The 24,423-nt window shown below is 35.5% G+C and overlaps 3 protein-coding genes across 7 annotated transcripts; all 3 read left to right on the top strand.

Moving 5' to 3' along the window:
* Positions 1–13: 13 nt before the first annotated feature.
* On the top strand, positions 14–3,342 carry LOC126621665 (uncharacterized). Of its 2 annotated transcripts, none has more exons than XM_050290209.1 (5): positions 14–468; positions 1,183–1,232; positions 1,387–1,464; positions 1,624–2,236; positions 2,542–3,342. In XM_050290209.1, the coding sequence occupies exons 1-5, from the start codon at positions 316–318 to the stop codon at positions 3,070–3,072; spliced, it is 1,425 nt and encodes a 474-aa protein (XP_050146166.1). In that variant the 5' UTR covers positions 14–315; the 3' UTR covers positions 3,073–3,342. The 2 variants fall into 2 exon arrangements, with proteins under 2 accessions (XP_050146166.1, XP_050146165.1); XM_050290208.1 differs by having other exon boundaries at positions 15–468; positions 2,539–3,342.
* Positions 3,343–11,743: 8,401 nt separating this feature from the next.
* Positions 11,744–16,826, top strand: LOC126623160 (uncharacterized). The gene is made up of 16 exons (XM_050291950.1): positions 11,744–12,275; positions 12,675–12,770; positions 12,898–13,014; positions 13,281–13,316; positions 13,528–13,638; positions 13,831–13,914; positions 13,989–14,107; positions 14,344–14,445; positions 14,790–14,906; positions 15,002–15,067; positions 15,557–15,623; positions 15,775–15,828; positions 15,995–16,090; positions 16,232–16,252; positions 16,372–16,407; positions 16,544–16,826. Exons 2-16 carry the CDS (start codon positions 12,711–12,713, stop codon positions 16,688–16,690), a joined length of 1,233 nt encoding a protein of 410 aa, XP_050147907.1. The 5' UTR covers positions 11,744–12,275; positions 12,675–12,710; the 3' UTR covers positions 16,691–16,826.
* Positions 16,827–18,337: 1,511 nt separating this feature from the next.
* Positions 18,338–23,926, top strand: LOC126623161 (secretory carrier-associated membrane protein 3). Of its 4 annotated transcripts, none has more exons than XM_050291953.1 (12): positions 18,341–18,708; positions 21,003–21,122; positions 21,241–21,303; positions 21,444–21,477; positions 21,625–21,747; positions 22,210–22,272; positions 22,382–22,475; positions 22,773–22,818; positions 22,922–22,989; positions 23,141–23,189; positions 23,377–23,442; positions 23,543–23,926. In XM_050291953.1, the coding sequence occupies exons 1-12, from the start codon at positions 18,649–18,651 to the stop codon at positions 23,627–23,629; spliced, it is 873 nt and encodes a 290-aa protein (XP_050147910.1). In that variant the 5' UTR covers positions 18,341–18,648; the 3' UTR covers positions 23,630–23,926. The 4 variants fall into 4 exon arrangements, with proteins under 4 accessions (XP_050147908.1, XP_050147909.1, XP_050147910.1 ...); XM_050291954.1 differs by having other exon boundaries at positions 18,343–18,708; positions 21,006–21,122; XM_050291951.1 differs by having other exon boundaries at positions 18,338–18,708; positions 23,377–23,926.
* The last annotated feature ends 497 nt before the right edge of the window (positions 23,927–24,423 follow it).

Below are 24,423 nucleotides of genomic sequence, written 5' to 3' on the forward strand. Positions count from 1 at the left end.
ACCTTCAATACCAGCTAAATCTTCCAAAACCACCTCTCTCTCTCTCTCTCTCTCTCTCTCTCTCTCTCTCGTCCATCCGAAATTTCAAGCCAACCAAACATCTCCAAGTACCGGTTTTCCAAATACCCAAAAGGTGGCCTTTTAATTCTTGTACGGACCATTCCATAGGGTTTCTTTCTTCTTTTTTGGAAATTCATAATCGGAGGAGTGGCGGTGAGGCTAATGTGAACCGGTGGTTGGGTACCTATAATAAGAAAAGGGAAGGCGGCGGCGGCGGTGGTGGTATGATCAGGGGCGTACACGTGGAGGGTGAAGATGGCGGCGGAGGTAATAGGAGGAAGCAGGTGGGGGACATGGGTTGAGCTCCTGTTGGCTGGGGCCATTCTAAGATACGGGACCCGTAACTGGAACCAGGTCGCGGAGGAGCTCCGAGCCAGAACCGTTTGTCCCTACACTTTCACGCCTGAGGTTTTGCCCTCTTTTTCTTCTTGAATTTGCTTGTTTACTGTTATTTTTAACTACATTTTTACGCGGTAACATTTTTTAACATGTTCTATTGTATTGTATATTGATTTCTTGTTGCTATGTTGGATCGAATTATTGGTCTTCATCTTCGATTCCATTGTCCGATTCTTTATGCATCTTGTTATGTTTTTGCTTTTGCGTTCAATTTTCCTTTTTTTTTTTCTCCTATGGATGGTTTTCACTTTTCTGGTTGTACTTTGTTTATGCTGCCTTTTCATTTGTTGTGTGGGTGGTATTTTAAACTAATTAATGAGTGCAACGGGTATATACGTTGTCTTTGTTAACTGACATAACTCACATCAATCTTATAGAGTTTTTGTATACACTATATACTCATCAGATTTGTAACTATCATTGTATTTAAATTAAATGTGCACCATAAAACCCTAAATCTAATATTGAAATAGATTCTGAGTTCTAATATTTCTATCTCTATAGTGCTCAACAAAATGTCCTTTTTGAAAAAAGAAAAATGTATTCGATAAATGCTGCATTGTGTACAATGTAGACATTATTAATTTCTAATGCTAAACATGATAAGTTGTACTTATATTCTGCTTGAGTGTGGAAAATGGATGCAGGTACTTTCATTAGAGTGCAAAATGGAGAGATTTATTTGCTCGTCCAATTAATGTCATCTGTATTTCTTATCACCAGGTTTGTAAAGCCAAATATCATGACTTGCGAAAGCGATACTCGGGTTCTAAGTAAGTTCTGAACCAAAAAGCTCTTATGATTTTGACCCGTGAATTTCTATTTTATTTGATTTAGCTTTGAATTTCCTTTATTAGATATAAGTATATATGTGGATTAATATGATTATACCTAATCATATTATTATGCCTAATATCTTCTCCTTAGGGCTTGGTTTGAAGATTTGCGGAAGAAACGAATGGAAGAGTTGAGACAAGCGCTGAAACAATCCGAAGACTCAATAGGGTTAGTCCTTTTTTTTTCGACATGTTTATGTTCTAAAAATGATCACAAATTAATGTTTTCATATTCTAATCATCAAGACCATGAATAGAAAATTTGCTCTACATTTCTCCGGTCTGTCTCTTTGCATTTGCTTTAAGATTTTATCATGCCGCACTACAGGTCATTGGAATCGAAGCTTAAATCTCTCAAGGCAGAGAAAGAAGAAGATGGTTACAACAATTACGACTCCAGCCAGACAGAATCACCTGTCGCTTATAGAAAATCAAAGAGACATTACCCATCTGTTAAAGAGGCATTTAAGGACGAGCCATCAGCCGGCAGTTTTACATGTGAAGCATTGGCAAGCTGCTCGCCCGAATGCCAGATACTGGGGACAGTGTCAGCTGAAGAAACGGAGACTAAAAGAGAAGCTTCGCACTCTTCCGAACTTGAGAAAATCTCAGGCATCGAGAAGTTGGTAGGGACTTTGTATGTAGGACTAGGAGGGACTCTACGAAAGAGACGCGGTAAACGAAAGAGGAAGAATTGTAGTCGGGATGTCAAGGAAGGCAGCATCGGAGAGTGCGGCTTTTTGGATTCTGCTGATGCTGCAACTACCTTGCGGTGTATAGAAAATTCAACCAGCGAATGTCCCGAGGAATTTGGATCGTCAGGCGCAGGCGATTGCAATAGAGGTTCGACCAAGGATGGGATTGACGAGTTGCAGGATGTTTTCAATTCAATTTCGGAGCATAAAAGTGCCTCTCTCTTTCGTCATCGACTTGATAGCCAGGTATGCATACTTTACATGCTTGTTTATGATTTAGAGATAAGAAAATAATTTTTGTACGCCTCTTTTCTACTTCTTCACACTGCTGTTTATTTATGTTCTTTAATTCTTTGATTTATTCAAATAGTCAGAGATGTGTATTCGAGAAAAGGGATGCGCGTCAATCACTTTTAAAAGATGTCCATTACTTGAATCAGCGGATTCAGTAAGGGCTTCGGCATAATGTAGAAGAAATTATATAATGTATGAAACAAGCCTTTGGCATAATGTATACAGCTCTAACAATCCACTCTATTTCGTGACAGAAGAGACGAAGATATAAGAAATTGATCCGTAGGCACATGGATTTCAACACAATAAGATCGAGGATTTTCAATCGCTCTGTCATGTCAGTTAAGGAACTCTTTCGAGATCTTTTGCTGCTGGCAAACAACGCCTTGGTGTTTTACTCGAAGAACACGCGTGAATACAAATCCGCTTTGCTTCTCAGAGACATCACCACAAAAACAATGCGGCAGCATTTTAAGGACTTTAGCAGCAAGGCAACCTCTGCCAACCTCTCCTCAAATGCACTAGTGTGTAATACACCGGTTAAACCCCGGAGTGCTCGCCCTGGCAACCGGAAGTTTTCAGGAAAGGTTAGCAATGCTGGAAACGTGGCTGCTAAGGCATCAAACAGAAGTAAGAACGCCAGTCATGCTAATGCTGATTCTTCTCCTTCGGTTGAATCTTTCGCTGTGACAAAGAAAGCCTCCTGTCACCCTAGAAAAGTTGGACGTAGAAGTAGTCAACAAAATGTAACTCCGGCGAGGGGAAGGAAAAGAGGTTGTACAAAGTAGATGCAGCCGTAAATTGATTCAGAAAATTGGGTGTAGGGACTCAGAGCGTATGCAGGTCTTGTGTACAGAAGTTTCCTTTTTTTGTGCAAAATGTCCAAATATTTCTGGTTCCTTTCCTTTGTTTGGTAGATGGACTCGTTCTAGTTTTGGATAGGCCCATATGGAAAAGGTTTACTCTACATGTTGTCCTTCTGGGTTTGCATCCTCTTGCAGGCTCGTAGCAGCTCTATATAGCTAAGACTAGATTTGGGTTCAGTGTATATTTACTTATTTTTACTTCTTACATACCTTTTTCAATTTTTGACCGTCGGATTGAATGACTTGAAGAAGATCAATAATAAAAAATAACAAGGATATGCGATAAGTAAAATGGATATGTAAATAGCACTATCCTTAATTTTATGTGTGGGAGGAAGAATAACTTGGGTCCGACCACTTAATCAACTAATCAATAAGATTATACTTGTTATATGGACTTACACCTACAAACATATCAAAACGATATATAATATTGACACTATCAATACTTAGCATCAGTAATATGAACAACACGTCAATAATCAATAACATGTTGATATCCTTTTTAACATTAATAGTCAAGTTGACTAACTAATCATTCGATATGACGCAATTTTTTCTCTTAGAGAGGAGAGACCTAGGATACCAAACACACACAACGAAGAAGAGAAGAGGCCTAGTAATGCATATTTAACTTCGTTTATGCAATTAATGTTGTTTTTTTCCCTATTCAACAAATTTGTTCCTAATATTTGATCTCAAACAAATTAAAACCAAACATTAACTAAATTCAAATTGATAACTTGAAAGATTGTTGGGGAAAAATTCAAAAGGTTGCGTCCAACATAAAGATTAGAAGAGATATATATATATACACACAACACACACACACCATTGTTCTAAAAGGGATGTGATATCCACACACCCCTTTTTACTTTTCTCACACCTTTTTAATTTTCGGCCGTCGGATCGGATGAATTGAAGAAGATCAAAGGACATAAATTAATAAGGGGTGTGAGAGAAGTAAAAATGAGTGTATGGATAGCACACCCCTTCTAAAAATCCCCACCTAGGCTAGACGGTTGGCCACCGCCTCGATTAATGCATAGAAAATTAAGAAATAGCACCTAGACCTGATGAGGCACCCACTTAGACCGCCTAGCTTGTCCAGACTCACTTAGGTTGCGACTCACTTAGACAAAAAATAAATAACTTTCATTTTGTATTTTATTTTATTTTTTAATAAATTGTAGGAGACTTGCTAAATAGTTAAATGAACACACATTACATGCTTGTTCCCTATATTCTCATTATGTTCCAATACTTCATAATATATATGACATTCTATTTTGTAGTTTATGATGAAAAAAATAAATATATATATATATATATATATATTAAGTATAAACAGACACTTATTTACACATAATATAATAGATTTACTTAAATCCACCTAGTCTGCCTAGGTGCCCGCGTAGACCCTGCTTAGCCGCCTAGGCACTAGGGTCCATCTCGCCTCTTGATTAGCATCTAGCGTTTTTAGAACCTTGATATATACATATTAAATAAACTTATACGTTATAGTCTCTCCCAAAATAATACAATTAAAAGGATAAGTTTCATTATCATTTAATTATTTTATAATCCTCTCAAATTAAACGAAAAGTGCCTATTTTCAAAATACTTCAAATTTTATGAGTTTCATATTCTAATTCAATTATAGTAACCAAACGAAGTGTCATTAAACTAAATAATTATCGACGCCATACAACATGTTGGTTTGCAACTTTTGAGCAAATTTCCACACACGAATGATGCCAAATTGATTCGAATTGCATGATATAAATCGGAACACCAAACACACACATAGACGTACACGTGAAGCTGACCTTTTCCTACAAATGATCACCATTGAAGTCATCCAGATCCAAGTTTCAGAAACACACACATAGACGTACACGTGAAGCTGACCTTTTCCTACAAATGATCACCATTGATGTCATCCAGATTCAAGTTTCAGAATCCAAATCTTCGTCAGATTTTCTTTGTGAGAATTTCAGGAATTCGTGAATCATATCCGTTCATCGTAAATCGTATGGTCATAAATTATTTTATTTTATTTTAATTAAACACAAACATTATCTAATAAAAACTGATCATACGATATACGATGAACGAACACGATTTACTTGATTCCATTAATCCTCACCAAAGAATCCGGAGAGGAACCTGTTGGCAAGTTTCAAACCGTGGATCTCGCATTGCATGGGAGCGCGGCACGTGTGGCACCAAAACCCACGTCAAAAGCAGGACCAGGATTCCCAAAACCAAAATATTTTGACTCGTTCGTTTTCTTGGAGCCGTCAACCAGGACCAGCCATGCCTTCAAGTTATTAGTTGCAGGAAACTAAACTAATTGCAGCGAATTAAACTAATACGTAATTAAGCAGCAGCAGCAGCACTAACAGATTTCCAGCTTCGAAACCACTCCAAGTCCAACCTCCCCAATCCATAATATTTTGTTATTATATCAATTAATTAATGATTAAGTACCACTAAACACAAAAACACATCAAGAAACCAAAGAAAACTTTAACGAAAAATTTTCGATACTGTTTACTTTAACGAAAAACTACATTTTTAATTTTTTACACTAAAAAGTCAATCTTAGTACTATTCACTTTACATTTTATTTTGTTTTTAACGTTAAAACTCAAAGTTTTCAAGTCATTTTTATTAGTTTTTCTAAAACGAAATCCTTATGATTTTTTTTATATTTTTTTATATCAATGATGACAAAAACTCCTAACATAAGCACCTCCCCCATATGTTAATATTTCATGCAAATACGCCCAACGTTATCTACTTCAATTGGAACGAGTTATCTGATATTAATTCCACTAGATCTTGATTTACAAAAATTGAAAGAAAAAACAAACTCCAATAGAATATGTCTTCAAAGTCAAGCAACAAAACGTCTAAAATGGTTGTTCATCGTTTGAAAGTATTTTTACAATGATTGAAAAAAAATTTGAAAAAACTATTTTTTTTTAAATCAATTTTTAATAAAAATGTAAATAAATATTGAAAAACAACTTCAAATTTCATCATTATTTTATAATTTTTAGTATAGGTGTTATTTGAGTAATTCTTCAGTGTTATAATCAGGCATTCACGTAATGTTATCAATCACAACATATTATAATATTTATATGTATTTTTAGTACCATATAATATGTCCAGTGGATCGAGGGCATAGCTAACCAAGACAAACCTAGAGTGGGTTCTAGCATAGGGGTAGGTTTGGGAAGAATATTTTAATGCTAATTCTTAGACCGCCCACATAGTTAGGAAAAAAAATTTAATTGTGACTGAAACACGGATGATATCTATATGTTTTTATATAAGTAATGAAAAATTATATTTTTTAAGTTATTAACTTTTTGACATCCGTATCACACTATTTATGTAATGACACGTGGTATACCACTTCGTGTGACGATCACATTAAAAAATCTCTCATTAGATTAGCCCAACGGCTCCAACCTACTAAGCAAACATTAACCGAACCCCACTTTAGCCGCTCCCAAATTGCAACCCATTGAATTTGAAACCACTTTACATCTTTTGATATGATACAAGAAATATTATCCTACTCCAATGCAAAATTTTGGTTTTACTCTTGCATTATATTGCATACGAACATAATATCGTCGATTTATATTATATTACTTAAAATTGTCCTCATCACAATAAAAAAGGTATCGTGTTATTAATATAAAATACTTCTCGTGCCATCATCACAATCAAGTCCAACCATATGATAAATATAGACTTGGATTGTATGCCTTTCGAATCTCATACATTTATCATCCCTTCTTATTTATGTGATTATAATTAAATCACGTCAATGTTTTATATTGATTTTTTTATAAAAATAATAAGACAAAAAACAATAGGAATATAAAATGTTGACGTGGCTTAACCGTGACTACAAAAATAGGAGGGGATGAGAAGGGTATGAGATAGGGGAGGGCAGACAATCCAGGTCCGATAAATATTTCACTGTGTGTTAATTAACCTATGTATCCACACCAACCATTCATTTTGAATAGAGACTGTTTAATGTGTTCGGAACACAAAACGGTATGTCATATGTTATTATACAAGTGGAAGATAGTTTTTTTCCTTTCGAGTGTCTTTCCACTTATATAATGACATATGACGCATGTGCCTATGTTCTGAACATATTGAAAATCTCTTCATCATGAACGTCTTCGCATCTAACTTTCCTTCTAATTTCTACTTTAATGTGTTTTAATACATTATATGATTTCCATACTCGGAAAGGGATCCTCTCCGGATCCCTTTCACTAAGTTCATCCATCTGAGCCATTGAAATTTGATCAAATGACTATAAACAGGAAGCCCATTTAAAAGTTATAATAACTTTACCATTTGGATCAAATTTCAATGGTCCGAATAGATGGACTTGGTGGAAGAGATTCGAAGAGAATCCCTTTCCTCTATACTCCACCAAAGTGTAGTGGAACTTAAACAATGTCACCAATTGAGTATCTTTTGATTCTAATCAATCCCATTTCTTATCACTTTATTATGCTAAGTCCACTATATATTAATACCAATAACATTTTCTTACATGCATAAGCATTGTTATTATACAAGAAGAAAATGCCTTTTAAACAAGCGAAAGCACTTTGGAAAGAGATGGCTGTGAATCCATGCCCATCATCACATGGTAAAGGTGACGATCATAAATTTAAGGATTTTTATCACAAATGTTATCTGAAATTGAACCATCATATTAAGATGGTCCATAAATTAAAAATCGATTAATATAATTCTTAAAAATATATGTCACAAATTAATGTAGTCATTCCGTTACAATTTCGTTAAAAATTTTGTTATATGCTGATATGTCACATAAGTGAGTCTCACAAATCTAATTAAATATTACCATATAGATTAAAAACATTTAAATAAAAAAAATGATGTCAAAATAAAAAATAAAATTTCTTCTCCCGTTGTCTTCCTCGCGCAGCTTGGCTGGGATGGCAGCCCTTCCCACTCCCAGCAAAAGCAAAAAAATCCGATGGGTGTGGAGGGTTTGCCGAAATCTGCTGCTACTCGCCTGAAAGATTGGTGTGGGGCCGTCAATCTAGGCCTTGGGTGTGGCGGTAGATCGGAGGATACGGTGGGGAGAAAGTGGGTGTCAACGACGCTGGAGTCGGAAACGGAGAAAATGGTTTGGTTCGACTGGGTTTGTATCGTGGTAATTCGATTGGGTGGTGAGGTGGCACCGATTATGTTTGAATGGGTCGAGTGCCAAAAATGCAGTGGGCAGGGCTGCCATGGCAGCCAAGCCTGCTCGAAGAAGACTACGGGAGATTTTTTTCAGTTTTATTTTTAATTTTGACATAATTTTTTTTTAAATATTTTTAATTCCATTGTAATATTTAAGGGAATTTTAACGAAAGCTTCCGGTATTTTTCATTTTAACGAAAAATCACATTTTTATACTAAAAAGTCAATAATGTAACTATTCACTTTACCTTTCATTTTGTCCTTATCATTAAAACTTATTCAAGTCATTTTCATTAGTTTTTTTAATATTTAATTATGTTTGTAGGACCCACTTATGTGACATATCAGCACATAATAGAATTTTTAACGGAATTGTAACTGAATGACTACATTGATTTGCGATACCCATTTTCAAGGATCATATTGATCGATTTTCGATTTTCAATTTTCAAGGATCATCTTGATGGGATGAGTTAATTTCAGAAATCATTTGTGATAAAAACTCTAAATTTAAAAACGATAGGTCGAATGCTAGACTTGGTAAGCTTTAGGGTTTCTAAAACTCATCTAATAAATTTAGTGCTTCCCATCCCCTTCTCTAAGTCAATGTGATTGAGATTTTTGTCACATATCCGGAAAAAATGTTCTAAAAATCGTTAGGAGGGACTTACAAAAAAAGATTGGTTAGGCTGTAGTTCGCCCAATGCCGCTGGCCGGCCTAGATCCCCAATAGGTGTTGCTGAACGAGTATTTTGATTCGTTCAATGACTGCAGCGGCAATGAGCTGCCTAACACCTAGCAGCTGCATGTATTGATTTTTAGAACACTGATCCGTCCGAACAATAGAAAGGCAAACTGCCAACGAAAGAAAAGGTTTGGCAAGTAAGATGGAATTCTCACCAAACCTTTTTACAAATTAATTAATTAATTAATTAATAGTTCACTTAAATATTGTCCTTAACCCATCTCACCTTTTTATTTTCTTGATTGACTTATTGGATAAGAAAAGTTAGAATTAAACTAGCTATTTTTATATAATAATTATTTATTTTAAGTGGTGGATGATTTAAATTAAGTTATCTTATCAGAATGTCATAATAATTAGATATTAAAATGGTGATCTAAATAAGTTAAACTTGAAGTTTTCAGAATGATACCTACGGATAAAAAAGAATATTACTAAATTGCATTTTGGAGTTAAACTATTAAAATGCAACAAATAACTAGCCAAATGGGTTAAACATAAAGAGTAACTTGTCGATTTAGTTTATGAATTATCACCTAAGTGAAAATTAAGTACTTAAACTAATTTTTCAGTAAAAAAAAGTCCTTAAATTCAATGAAAATTGCTAATTTCATTCCCTCTATTATATTCAAAGTTATTATATTCAATTTTTTGTCAACTTAAGTCATGTGACATGCACGTGACACGTTTTAAAGAGTAGTACCATCATTTTTTTTACCTATAGGTCCTTAACGTTGCATATTGATTTTTTTAATTTACACTCAAAAGTGAACTTCATACATTTTTTTAAAAATCTTTAGCCTCATGAAAAATTATCAATCTACTCTCAAAATTCATTACCTTCAACTCATGTGACTTAGATTAACAAAAATTGAATAAAACAGTTTCGAATATAAGATTAGGAATGTATTTAGTAGATTTTAATTAATTTAAAGACTGATTTTGGTAGTTTAAAGCTTAATTTTCACTTGAATTATAATTTAAAATCGACACATTACTCGAAGTAATATGATTACGGCACCATGGCAATGGTAATTATCGAGAAAAAAAAAGAGTAATTAAACATACCGTGGCTGAAAAGGTAATTCGCAACCAAGTAGGTTAATTGCTCGCAGTTTGAGACACTTTTAACTATTAAAAAAGACCACAAATTTATCATGTTTATAAAGAAAGGAAAACTAATGAAAAATATTATAAAATTTTGAGTTTTAATGATAAAGATGAAATAAAAGATAAAATGAATAGTACTAAGATTAATTTTTTAGTACCAAAATGTAATTTTTTGTTAAAATGAACTGTACCAGAAATTTTTTCGTTAAACTTCTCTAAAAAGAATAGTTAGAAGTCCGGCTTTTGAGGGGGGTAAGGTGGAAGAGGCTGGCTGATTGGTCCAGCGCTTCTAATTTCTACACCAAATCCAACAATCTCCATGTATAGCAGTTAGAACAAAGCATCTGAGAGGGCATTGGCAATGGAAAGTGACTTTCGCCCTAATGGGTCCATGCTTTCATGTATTTACAAAACAAACCAAAATTATGGACTGTGAGCGGATTTTTTACCAACTAGTTTTTCGTTTAGTGAAACACAACAAATTTGACAAAATAAGATTGTTCTGACCTTTCGTCATGCCTCAACCTAATGAACTTCGTAAGTGATTAAGTTTGAAATATCATTAGAATTATAAAGATTATTTGTGAGAAATTTAGGTAATAAAAGGGGTAGGTTTCATATATGCATAAATTTGACTATCTGTTCTATGTTACTAATCACTCATTAATCATAGATTAAAGTAAATTCTCGTGTCAATATTATAAAAAATTGCGTGCAAAACATAAAGTGATAAATAATCCATAAAAAGTCATACTTTTGAGAGTTTCCTTAATCACAAGTAATGGGTAATGTAAGTTTATTTGGACACTCTGTCACCTCAAAGATTCAAGTAAATTTATGTGTCAATATTATAAAATATTGTGTAAAAAACATGATGTAAAGAGAGTTCATAAAGAGTCACACATCTCCCAAAATTGACACACAGAAAAAGTGTCTACCTTCCAAAATCGTTAACATTACATGAGTGTTTTAAGTTTCTCAACCAAATTCCTAGCTTAGAAAAGAAATCATCATCATTGTCCTTAGCTAGTTAGTTCAAAAAAGAAATCATAATTATTATCCTCGGCTCAAAAAAAAAAAAAAAATCAACATAAAAGTATGATAGTGAAATTACATAACGGAATCCACATGACAACAAATAAGCGAAAAAAACAAGTTTAAAAAAAGAGCTCGATTGGTTATAAAACTTTTCCAACCCCAAACATCACATAAAACTAATAAATAAATAAACAGATTTAGTTTATAAATTTGAACCTTTGGACAATAAAATGGCAAAAAAGCCCCACATGAAAAGACGTTTACCAAAAAAAAAAACAAAAAGACGTGTTCTAAGTGTTTTGTGGAACGTCGACACTTCACAGTCACAAGTCCTTGTCGTTTTCAAAAAAAATATATCTAATTTTATAAAAATCAATAAAAAAAAAAAAAAAAAAAAGACTGGTCTGAGATCTCACGGATATAAAAAGCGATTTGGAACATGATATTTAGGAGTTACGGAACAAAAAGCAGACACGGAGGTAGGAGGGTTCGCGTGTGTCTGATTCCTGCAGTGTCACTCGTCGGCGGCGGAAGATCAGAACCGAAAAAAAAAAAACCCAATTTTATTTCTCTTGTCATAGTTTTGTCACGGTTTCAATGGATTTGTGATTCTTCCCTTGCGCATGCAACAGCTCACCACTACATCTGTACATCATCTGTAGCTCACTGTCCCTTGAAGTCCGCCTTTCGACTCTCTCTCCCCTCAACTGTCTGTCTCTCTGTCTCTCTCTCTCTACTTTCTCTCTCTGAAAAGATTGTTCTTGCATTTTACCAAATCCTACGGTCGTCATTGCTTCTGGGTTGGGCTTACACTTTAGCGAGAGTGGCTGGCTTGTTCTTTCTCTTCTTTCCTCGGCTGGTGAATCGGACGGTCGCCAAGGCTTGATCTTTCATCTAATCTCTGCTTCTTGTTTTGCTTTCTTCTGGAGATTCACAGAGGAAGGCCGGAGGTTTTATTGCTTCCATGGTGAGTTTTCTCTTTTGGGTTCTCTTCGGTGATTGATCAGCTTCAAGATTCTTCAACTGTTTCTGCAAAAAAAAAAAAGGAATAAGAAAATTGACTTTCTGTATGTGGGTTTGTATTGTTTTTGCCTAATTAAGATCTAATAAGGTTCATTTCTATGTAGAGGTTTTCCCATTGATGGAAAAGTTTAAAAAGAACATGACTTTATTTGTTTCCATTAATAAATTTCTTTAAACTTTGATGGGTTCTGCATTTTTTCTTTTAGTAGATTTGCTCTGGAAAAAGATGCATGATTATATATAGGATCAGCTCTCAAACTAGGATTTTAGTAATTTTGTGGGATATTGTTCTTGGTAGCATTTGGTTGGAATTACAAATAATATTGGTTTCTGTTTGGTGCAGCTTCTTATGAAAATAAAGTAGAAAACTTGGTTGTCCATGAAGTCACCAAACTCATGGATATGGATGTTCAAGAAAAAGAATTCTTTTTCTGATGGGGTATGATCCAAAACTTCTTACCCTTTTTTGTTTGTTTTTGTTATTGTATTAAGGTAAATTGGAGCCAAAAGGTTGTGTTCTATTGTGTAACCCATCTCATGTTCAATAATGCACGATGCCGGTGCAGGGTAAAAGCGGAATCAAGATGAAGCAGCTGTCATTTATGGGAGTTGTATGTACAGTAATGTTATTCGTTGTGTATAGAACCACCAACTATCAGTACCAAGCTTATCAGCAGACAGAGGTACCATCTTACACACAGGAATTATGATAACAATTTCACTCCATTTGATTGGCCGATTGAAATGATTTTTCTTGGGTTCAAAGAGATGCTCAAAGTATAGTAGTAGTAGCATTAGTATTGATTTTTGTTCGTGTTTGACCCTAAGTATTTATAGTAGTGATAATTCGAAATATAACCAGCTATTTGATATCATGATAATTCTAAGTACTGTTTTCGTTGCCCTGGTGGTCAGTCTACTGATTGTCATTTGCCCTTTCGTGTATTAGATGGATGCAAAGTGGAATCCCTTTGACACAGTGAAGGTAGTGCTTCGATCCTTGTGTCCATGTTGACAAGTTAATGTTTTCTTGCCTTTCTATAATACCTTAAAGTAAGGCTTCAGTAGCACTCCTCCGTTGATTTCCAAAAATACTGAGATTACCTGTCTGGTATAAAACTCTTGTATGATTGAATCATCCATTGTGAGGGTGTTTCTTCCTTTCTATCCTGAGGTTCTTCTGATACTTGCCTCAGGAAATTTTTGTGTCTTCGAGAAAGTTGGACAGTTTACCACGTGGCATAATACAACCTAGGTCAGATTTAGAGCAAAGGCCTCTATGGTTGACAAGTAGTTCAATGTTAAAGGTAAGATTCTGATCCTCTTGTACTTAACATCGTCTTAAAAGTTATTTCTTGCATGTCAACTTATCCTCAGTAATAGAAAGTTGATAGATGATTACTCAGTTACTGATAGACTGCAATGTGTAAACTAAAGTTTGTTCATTATGACGTGGACTTAGACACTCTTTGTGATTTTGGGTGGTTATTCTGATTCAGGTCGGTGATTACAGCAACCGTAACTTGCTGGCTATTCCGGTTGGTATCAAGCAAAAGGATAGTGTTGATGCTATTGTGGGAAAGGTGAGTAATTCATTTTTCTCTTTTTATGTTCCAAAAGACATCAAGTTACACTAGCCTAATTTTATCCATTTCAGTTTCTTCCAGAAAATTTTACCGTTATCCTCTTCCATTATGATGGGAATGTTGATGGGTGGTGGGATCTTGAGTGGAGTAATGAGGCCATACACATAGTTGCCCAAAACCAAACAAAGTGGTAAGTTAATAGTTCCGTTCATGATTCTTATTATCTGGCTTGAATATATAACATACATGTACTGCCTGCAATGTGCTTGTTTGATCTTGATATGAAAAAACATGCAAATTCTGTTCTTCTGAAAATCTCACAGTTGCATTTATCAAAGGGGCAGTTCCTACTAGTGCTGTTCCTGGTTTCTTTTTCCGTTTCTCATTTCTCTTTCCTTCATCCTAGATTTTATGGTTTATTTTCAGGTGGTTTGCCAAACGCTTTCTACATCCAGATATTGTGTCCATTTATGATTACATATTCCTTTGGGATGAGGATTTGGGGGTTGAGAATTTTCATCCAGGAAGGTAATTTAGGACATTTTATGCAACACACTCTGATTAGGATAGTTTTTTTAGTCAGTTATTTGTAATTACACTAGAGTGAGGGCATACCAATTAAACGTAAGTTCATTGCTTTCTCATTGCATTTGCTTGTGCTGAAATATCTTTTTAGGACTATAATTCAGAAGATTATCTGTTTGAAATTTTTTTAATTAGTTAACTTGTCTGAAATTTTTTTAAGAGAGTTTATTTTGTCTAAAAGGTTTAACTTGATCCCATAAGCAACATATGGTTTTATTTTCATGCTATTTATCTGGATCATATATGGCGCGATAGCCAGGAACTTAAATTTTTGTTTTGTTTCCCAGATACCTTGAAATTGTAAAAGAAGCGGGACTGGAGATATCTCAACCAGCTTTGCATCCAAATTCAACAGATATACATCATAGAATTACAATTCGTGCTAAAAAAAAGAAGTTTCATAGGTGAATATGGTGGTTTCAAAACAACTCTTTTAAAGTCTATTTATTTACTTTTCTGAGCGCTCATCATCTTAATACAAAATTTTCACTCTTCGCAGAAGAGTTTATGACACCAGAGGCAGCACAAAGTGTACAGAAGCAAGTCAGGGACCACCATGCACCGGGTGAGTTGTCATACTGGTATTAATGTATAATAGACAGACACAGCTATTCCTTCTACGTTTGAAGAATTTGTTGGCTGCTTATATCTCTGTGATGAGTAGCTGTGAGGTCTGACCTGCCTCGTATGTTTTCTTGGTTTACCACTGCTTCTAAAATCTGTTTAAGATGAGAGCTGACAATTATTCTATATTCTGAGATTCTCTCATACTTGTAATAACTTTGCATTGGGAGGTTGTGGATACTGGAATGTGAATTTAGGATCAAATATTATGATTTGGGCTAACAGTTATTCGATAGTTTAACACTATGTTCTTTTGTTGATTGTCATTATGGGCGAAGAAAAGTTAACAATTAAGACAAAACATTCCAAGGAGTCATCTGATTTCCGAATTGCAAGATTTCTAATCAGCTGATTTTTTGGGATATAGTTTATAATTTTCCAGAATGGAGCGTAGGCCTTGTTGCTTAGCCTTTTAAATTGACAAATGCAGGTTTGTGGAAGGCATGGCTCCGGTTTTTTCAAGAGCTGCTTGGCATTGTACTTGGCATCTTATACAGGTAGCCGTTGTATCTTAGTCTGTTCACCTCTACTATAATATATTGTTGAAGAAAACTTTACTCTTGCATGATTTACGCATGATTTAGGCGTAATACTATTTTGAAAATTCTCATTATTATATCCTCACGGAGCAGCTTTCCTTTTGTTCAGAATGATCTTGTACATGGATGGGGTCTGGACATGAAACTTGGGTATTGTGCACAGGTAAGAACTACTTTCCTGGTTCTTGTTAGGATCAATTTCCTCATTAGGTTGCTAGAAATTGCTTAGGTTTCTTACCTTTGCTTGACTATTGCTTTTTCAAATCAATAATCCCGAGTCAGTTTACATAACATTCAGCAGGCCATAACTAGAATACCAAATTTTGCAGGGAGACCGTACCAAGAAAGTGGGAGTGGTTGATAGCGAATATATTGTTCATAAGGGAATACAAACTTTGGGAGAAGGTGGTTCATCGACAGACAAGGTTAGTTAATCTCTGCCTATTCCTTGTCCGGTAGAGAACAAAGTTCTCGTGCTTGCGAGTTTTAAATGCTTATAGGCGGCTCAGTTTTTTCACTAGTTCATTCGCTATTAACATTTCCCATTTTTCTTTCCCTGTTTCCAGGTTCCTGAGAAGAAGAGTAAGGTAAACTTCACAACAAGCAATAGCCATCTCTTTGTCTTCTTCGTTTTCCCCATCAAAAGATTCGACAATTACTAGCATTCTAAATTTGATCGTCTTCTTTCTTTCTTAATGATATACAGAAACGAGCTGCTCCTGGGCATGGCATGCGAATTGAGGTGAGACCTGCTGTCCAATATGTAGTACAGATGCCAAAGTTATCATGCAAAACCGCCAATCCTCTCTACATATTACCCGATCCTCAACATTTGAGTGATGCGGTATTTACCAACGCATTGGTTTTTACATATGCAGATTAGGAGGCAGTCTACACGGGAGTATACAACCTTCAAAGAGCGGTGGAATAACGCGGTAGAAGAGGACTTGAAGTGGATTGATCCATTTAAAAGCAGCCTAAAACGCAGGAAACAGCGTAAACGCAACAACCAGTTGAGCTCTTAACTTACAAATCCAACCTGAGCTAGTTGAAATTATTAGTGCAGCTTCATTCGGAGGCGCTCGGTCTCGTCTATACCCCCATAGTTTGTGTAGCGTTTCATTGAACCCGTAATTAATTCATTATTTGAATTCTTCACAAGTTTTGTTCCTTGCAATTCAGATTTTGCCTCCCCCCTGTATCTTGTTCCGGTCGCGTTTTTTGTTCTTTTCATTTTCTTTGCTATACAAAATTTTATAGGAGGAAGGGGAGAGCTTCAGACAGTCGACAATTGACATTCTATTTTCATGTCAAATTCTTATGATTTCTGGATTCAAAGTTTTCAAATTTTCAAAAATCAAAGAAAACAATGGACAAATGTAATTGAAAAATGAGACAACAAATCCTTCTGGAAGCACATGAGCAACGCATTGACGCGTATCCGTACAAGTAATAAAGTCCAAGTCTTTACAGCTGGTGCCTTCGTACAAATAAGAATTTCCAAGTTGTCGGTTATTGCAAATGAGAAGGGAAGTAGGGGAACCGAATTCTCTCCGGATTCATATATACTAAGTTTGCTGAGCAGGCGATCCGGATCGTTGAAATTTGATTCAACAGTTACAATTATTATAACTTTTAGAGGGTTTCTTGTTTGTAGCTGTTGGATTAAATTTTAGCAGTACGGATCGTCTGCTCAGCAGGCTGAGTTTTATTGGATCCGGAGAGGATCCGATTTCGGAAGCAGGGAACTGATTTTCAAACTTTCGTTTTAATCTGAATCTATCGTAATTTAGTTTGTTTTAGCTCCGAATCGAGTGAATTAAAAGAGAATCGCTGGACAAAACAGAGATGGAAACAAAAGGAGAAGTGCACTAGGAAAAATCGAGAGGAAAAACTCGCAAAACAAAACAGAGATGCTTGCTAATGGCCGTGGCATGCGACGCTTGCCTAATTTTTTTATTATTTATCGGAAGTTGACACCAATTTTTGGAAATAAAAACAATGGAATTTGTTACAACCAAAGCAACAGCTAAAGCATGTGGATTGGTTCACCAAAACTTTTCTATTAAGTTTCTTTTTGTTTACAAATATACAATTACAATACGCATAACCACAATAATCTATCGAATTTATTATTATTAGCACTTTTTATAATTAGAAAGAAAAATACACTTATGAGGAGTATAGAATAAGATTTTTGGAGTGTTAATAATAATTTCCTTAATTCTCATTTTACACTCATCACAAGTGTATTTTTCTTTCTAATGATAGAAATTTTGGAGTACCAAATAAGATTTTTGGAGCGCTAATAATAATTAAAATATTTCTGATTCTCATCTTATAACTCAATACTTTCTATTTTGCCTAAATTCTATTTTTTTTAATTATGAAACACTTGAAAATTTATTAGAGCGGTAGCCACTTAGCGTCTAGACAAAACTTGGACGGAAATTTTTAAAACAGTAACCAAAACATATCGCATTCTTATATGGTAACCTCTTTCAATCAAATTGAGATTTGGTAGCACTTCATCAATGTCATTGTCTTTTTAAAAGAAAAGCAATGTCATTGTCTATAAACAAATAGAACAACCACCCAAAATTAAAAATCAAATTATCATATATGCCCCCAAAAATCTGAAAAATCAAATAAAAACAAGGCGGCATTGGCTGTCAGGCTGTCAGCTGACAAACAAGAGCAGACGAGTCCTCCGCTTTCTCTCTCTAGAAAAAAAAAACAAAAACAAAAACAAAAACCATTAAACAAAGCAACCGTTCTACTCACTTTCTCTCTCTAGAAATTCCATTTCTTCTCCCCCCGGACTTTCCTTCATTCTTTTGTGCCTGAAAATATATTTTTCTTCAATTTTGTTTCTTCCCTCACAAGTTTTTTCCTTTATTCTCTGCCCGTCGTCTCAGATCTCTCAGACAAGCTCTGAGACTGGTCCTTTGGGTGCTCGAATCTCTCCCTCTTTCTCTCCGCCATGGCTGGCCGCTACGACAGTAACCCATTTGCCGAAGAAGACGAAGTCAATCCTTTCTCGGTGAGTTTTCATTCTCGATGATTATTGCTGCTGTTTCTGCTGAAATCCACTGAATGCAAATTGGGTTTTCCGATTTGGTCAATCTGGTTGACTAAAGTCCTTGACTTGCTGGGAATTTGAATTTGGATTTTGGAGATTTAAAGATCTGCGTTTCGCTGTGAAATTGAAGTAAATCAAGTACATTTACCTTAACCAACTTCGTAAATCTGCGTTTTTCGGGTTTTAATTGTTTCAGTTTGCTCTAGATTTTATGATGTAATAACCTTATCTAAATCCAACTACGTAATTTGTTTTTCTTTGCAAATTTTGAGTTGGATATGTTTTGGGAATGGGATTCCAGAGTCTAAGTAGTCCCTGGGCGTTTGATTGATCGGACTAGGACTAGGATTGGGCTATTTAACACCAATCCCATCCTGGATCAAACTTGGTGTTAATTAAGAACTGGAGCTGGTTCATACCTTCCCTAGATGGCCTTATTTTAGGCCATTATAAATGAGGACCTGCATGTATAGAACCAAGCCTTTCCCTAGGATTAGTCCAAGCCAAGCCTATCCTATGTATCAAACATGCCCATGTATTGGGTTTAATATGTTGGTTTCCTTAGACATTGTCGTTTGCTCGTGGGAAATGTTTTGGTGTGGGTTATTAACTATAGGTTTGACTCTAAGGGTGTGTTTGTTTAAGCTCCTTAGGTTTCACTGGACTAGACTGGCTTATTAGTTTGTGTTTGGTTTGATATGGGACTGTCTTTAATGGGATTAATCTGATTAAAGGCTTCGCTACCTCGTCTTAGCTAGGACCCCCGAAAAGGTTCTAATCCCGGCTCTCTAATATCTGCATCGTTTGCGATCTGCAACCATGCATTGCCAAATCCAGTCATCGAATCCTGCGGTCTCGTTGATCTCCATCATCCCCGCAAACCCATCACCAAATCTTGCCGATCTGCTTCGTCTCGCGAACCCAACCGTCTATTTGCTTCAAATTGATTTCTCTCCCTCTTATGAAACCCAACGAACCCACAACCCAGATTTCCCCTCTTTGCTTCAAGAAAGAATACCTAGTTGGATTTGCTTTGGATTTAATCCAACGCCAAGAACTGAAATTGTAATCTCAAAGAACTGAAATTTAAATATCAAAACAAATTCAGAGTTTCATATTTTGAAGAAGAGAAGAACATAGCAAGGTTATATGAGTGAAAATGGCGAAAAAGAGAGAGTGGGGAGGGTGACACTGGACGAAGAAAAAAGAGAGTAAAAATGGGAAAGGGCAGGAAGACCATGGGCGGAGAAGAAGAGAGGTTAAGAGGGAGGAAGAAATTATAAAAGAATAAATAAATATATTAATGTTAAAATATTAATAGATATTGGTTAAATAATATAATATTAAAGTTTATTAATTATCCTAATTTTTAGTTTGACATTGCACCAAATGCTTCATTAAGTTAATCTAGCTTAGTCTAGTCTAAGCCAGTCCAACTTAGTCCCTAAAGCTAGTCCAGTTCGAGATAGTCCGGTACAATAAACGCACCCTAAGAGGACAAGAATGTTCGACTTCAGATATGACACTACATTGTAAGATATGATGTAGATTCCTGTAATCCAGTTAATAAAAGTCTGTTATACTTGAATGCCTCCATTCACAAGTCTTTGTTTCTAATTTCCAACACTCGATTACGGGCGGAGGGGATACATATGAAAGGTCCCAATATTTAAAGTTTCTATTAATCTGTGAATCTGTGATGTTGTAATCTGATTAACATCTTTAGTGTCACCATGGAAGTTTACAAAGAAGAAGAAGGAAGCCATTATCTTTTGCTTGTGATATTTAATCTCTTCTTAAAGATAGAAAATGAGTTTTTCGCTACAGGTGTTTTTATTTCAGAATAATATGAATGGAATTCTGTGAGATTCTAGATGCTGAATTATTTTTTTGGTCTTCAAATAGAAAATTTTGTCAGTCACGTGAAATGCTGCTTCTTTGTATTCTGTCTTCCATTAAAGTTATGCATTCTGTATGACTACACATAGGTAATGTAATTTATAAAGTATCTTCTTGCTTCTTGCATCCCAGCTATGTATTATATTTGAGTGCACATGTAGATACCAAGCTGTGTATATATCTACCTTCTTTCAGATGTAAGCTCTACCTTGTGGGTAAGGCATAGTGTGTACACTGTCTATTGTAAACTTATCAGGCACATGAAACATAAATAATGGCTTTATATGTAAAAATTGATAAACAACTTACTTTTTATTACCCATTGCTTGAGCTCTTATGACGTGATACATAATTAGCAGAATCCTGGAAGCGTTGCTCCTGCCAAAAACTCAAGACTTTCACCTCTTCCTCCTGAACGTGCTGGTTTCAACTACGGCCTTGGTGACACTGTTGATATACCTATTGACGGAAATGCAGTAAGTTTTAATTTTAGGTTGTTTCTTTTCAAAAAAAAAAAATTTAGGTTGTTTAGTTAGGCAATTGAAATTGGCTTCTTTTGTTTACTAAGTTTTTTTTTGTTTGTTTTTAATTTAGGATTTGAAAAAGAGGGAGAGGGAACTCCAAGCTAAAGAAGCTGAATTGAGAAAGCGGGAGGAGGTATGACTTGAAAGAAACTCTAAATTCTGAATGTGTGAAATGATTCTTCAAAAAAGCATGGCACCAAATGTTTCAGTCAACGCCTTGTTATATTTGCTCCCATCCAAATTTTAACCGTCATCTTTTGTGATATTATGCAGATTGTAAAACGGAAAGAAGCTGCCGCCGCGCGTGGTATTTTACTTTGACTTCATCTTACCGAATCTTTCTTTCTCCTCATTTGGCGGGAGCTTAAAATAATGTTTTTCAAAACATGTACAAGTTTGATGTTCTTTGAAATTTTATGAACTAATGTTTTCCACGCTCCCTTTTGTTTTGCAGCTGGAATTGTTCTGGAGGATAAAAATTGGCCACCTTTCTTCCCAATTATCCATCATGATATTGCAAATGAAATACCAATTCATTTACAGAGGCTGCAGTATGTTGCATTCACAACATGGTTAGGTGTGTCAGTCATTGTTTAATTTATGGATGTTTTAATTATGTGTCAACTTTATATCACAATTCTTACGTACGCTTGCTTTTAATATAGATTCATATGTACACTGGCTTTTTGTTCCCTTTACTGGAAATCATGATTGTTTTGGTGGATCTTGGACTATGGTGTTGAGGCTTGCAATTTGATTAAAGCCAAAACTTTTAACAATCAGAAGTATAGAAGTCGGTAGCAGTCTATATATGTATCATTACACGAACTTGGCTTCTAAAACTAACCTGTTGTGCTGAGCAGATGTAATTTCTAATCATCTGTTTTTTAGCATTACTTCATCTTGCATTTTGGGTGTGAGCTGCGTGAGTCTATCTGTGTGGTGTGATGTTTTATATTTTATTTTATTGTTTATGTATCCTAAACTTCTAAACTAAAGTTCGTTGAAGCCTGTCTTGATGATTGATGGTGTTATGCAGGAATTATTCTTTGCCTTTTCTGGAATATAATAGCCGTTACTACAGCATGGATTAAGGGGGATGGTGAGTGTGAAAACATACTTTGCAACTGTCCAGCACACAATCAAGTATTCATTTTGGATTCCATCCTCAAGTTGGGTGAAATTGATCATTTCCTGATTTTTTAATGTAGGGGTAAAAATTTGGTTCCTTGCTATTATCTACTTCATAGCAGGGGCTCCTGGATCCTATGTCCTGTGGTACCGTCCACTGTACCGAACTTTCAGGTATATATTGCCCATTTTTATTAAATCCTGCCAGTGTCCTAGTTCTCTATGCTACTTGTATTGGATTTGGGTAGTATGATAGTATTGGTGATGGTTATGAGGAATTGATCTGGTTCATTTGCTGCAAGTTCCAAGTTGTTAAGCAATGTCGTTGGACAACTTGGATTATATAATAACCTCTGTTCTGACATCTAGTGCTAATGCATATGTTATTGTTTCAACCATGCGGAATGTAGCTGCTGAATTTGTAGTTAGCTATGCTATTGATTTGAATTCTCCCATTTCATCTTCTTGCAGGTCTGAGAGTGCTTTGAAGTATGGATGGTTTTTCTTGTTTTATATGGTAAGCTGTCCCAAAAAAAAAAAATCGTTGTAGTTGGTATGCAGTTCACATTGTTGTTTAGCATAATTGGCTAGTCACATATTCTATTTTCTTCTACCTACAGCTCCACATTGGCTTCTGCATCTTTGCTGCGGTGGCTCCTCCGATATTCTTCAATGGGAAATCTCTCACGTATGTAGTTTAATTGAATTTCCCTTGCATTTTTTAGACATTTATGATTTATCAATGGATTTATTTGGTGGATGCTGATGGATATACGAAGTGAAAATGTTTTCTCCCGTGTATCCTGCTTATGATTCTGTGTCGTGTGCCTTTCAAACAGTGGCATTCTGGCTGCAATTGATGTTTTGAGCGACCATGCTTTGGTTGGGGTAAGATTGTTGGTCCAAAAGTATATTTTTCTTCTAACATTTTGTATGGCTTCCCCACCCACATGAGTGTCGCCCATTCAGATACTTTAGAGGATATGGGTTGAAAGCATATCCTAAATGTTTTCAAAAAATTTAAGGGAGAAACCATACAGTCGTTGATGATACTATTATTTTTCTGTCCTTGCAGATCTTTTACTTCATCGGATTTGGAATGTTCTGTCTAGAAGCAGTGCTTAGCGTCTGGGTTATTCAGGTCTACTTCCCAACCCAATTCTTATGCCAAATTCTCACAAAAGCTAGCACTTGTTCTTTGGTCTTCTTACAACACATTTCCCTCCCTTTTACATGTGCAGCAAGTATACATGTACTTCCGAGGAAGCGGTAAAGCTGCTGAAATGAGGCGCGAAGGAGCAAGAGGAGTCGTGAGGGCAGCACTCTGAAGCTAAAATCTTGTACGGGGAAGAAAAGATGGCGGACTTCTGTATGTGATATAGGTTGTAAATGCCCCTTTAGTTGCAGGATTTGCAGGTACAGATGGTTTCGCTTGAGCCTTAATTTTTTTGTTCCGTATTACGCCTGTTTCATAGATGACTTTGAGGTGCTACCTCCGTTTCTGAAAACTGTTAATTCCATCATATTTTTTTGCTAGAAACATCACTGGCTTGCTAGAAACATCTTGTTTTCTTCATGTTTTCTGTTTCTGAAAACTGTTAATTCCATGATATTTTTTTGCCCAAGTTTTCGATTACTGCATTCTTTTTTCGCTTACGACGTTCTTTCAACGATATTATGAAATTTGTAACCTTTCGAACTCGTTTCCTCCTTGGAAATCCATTGTTGTACTTGTATGGTAGAATTTTCCTATTTACAGTGGGGATTAGGTATGGATAAGCTGCCAAACTTCTCACAACGCTGATATTTAATGTTTTGAGGCTGCTTCTGCACGGATGCAATTCATTTCTATGACTCTGCAAAGTACCCTTTGTTGTACCTCCATGGATTAAACACATACCTCTCGTACTAAAATGAAATCAACATGTATACTAAGTACCCCTTGTTCGAATCTCACTTATCAGAACCCAAGAACGCTAGATCACTCAAATTGAATCTCACAGTCCTCGTTAGCTCATTCTGTTGGTTCACTTTAAACAAACTAAGGTCTGATCTCTCTTTTGCACAAATCAAAGCTCGAATTTCATGATCCTTAGGCTCTGGACAATGGAAATGATCCAAA

This window comes from Malus sylvestris, chromosome 5 (assembly GCF_916048215.2).
Source record: "Malus sylvestris chromosome 5, drMalSylv7.2, whole genome shotgun sequence".
NCBI classification, from domain to species: domain Eukaryota; kingdom Viridiplantae; phylum Streptophyta; class Magnoliopsida; order Rosales; family Rosaceae; genus Malus; species Malus sylvestris.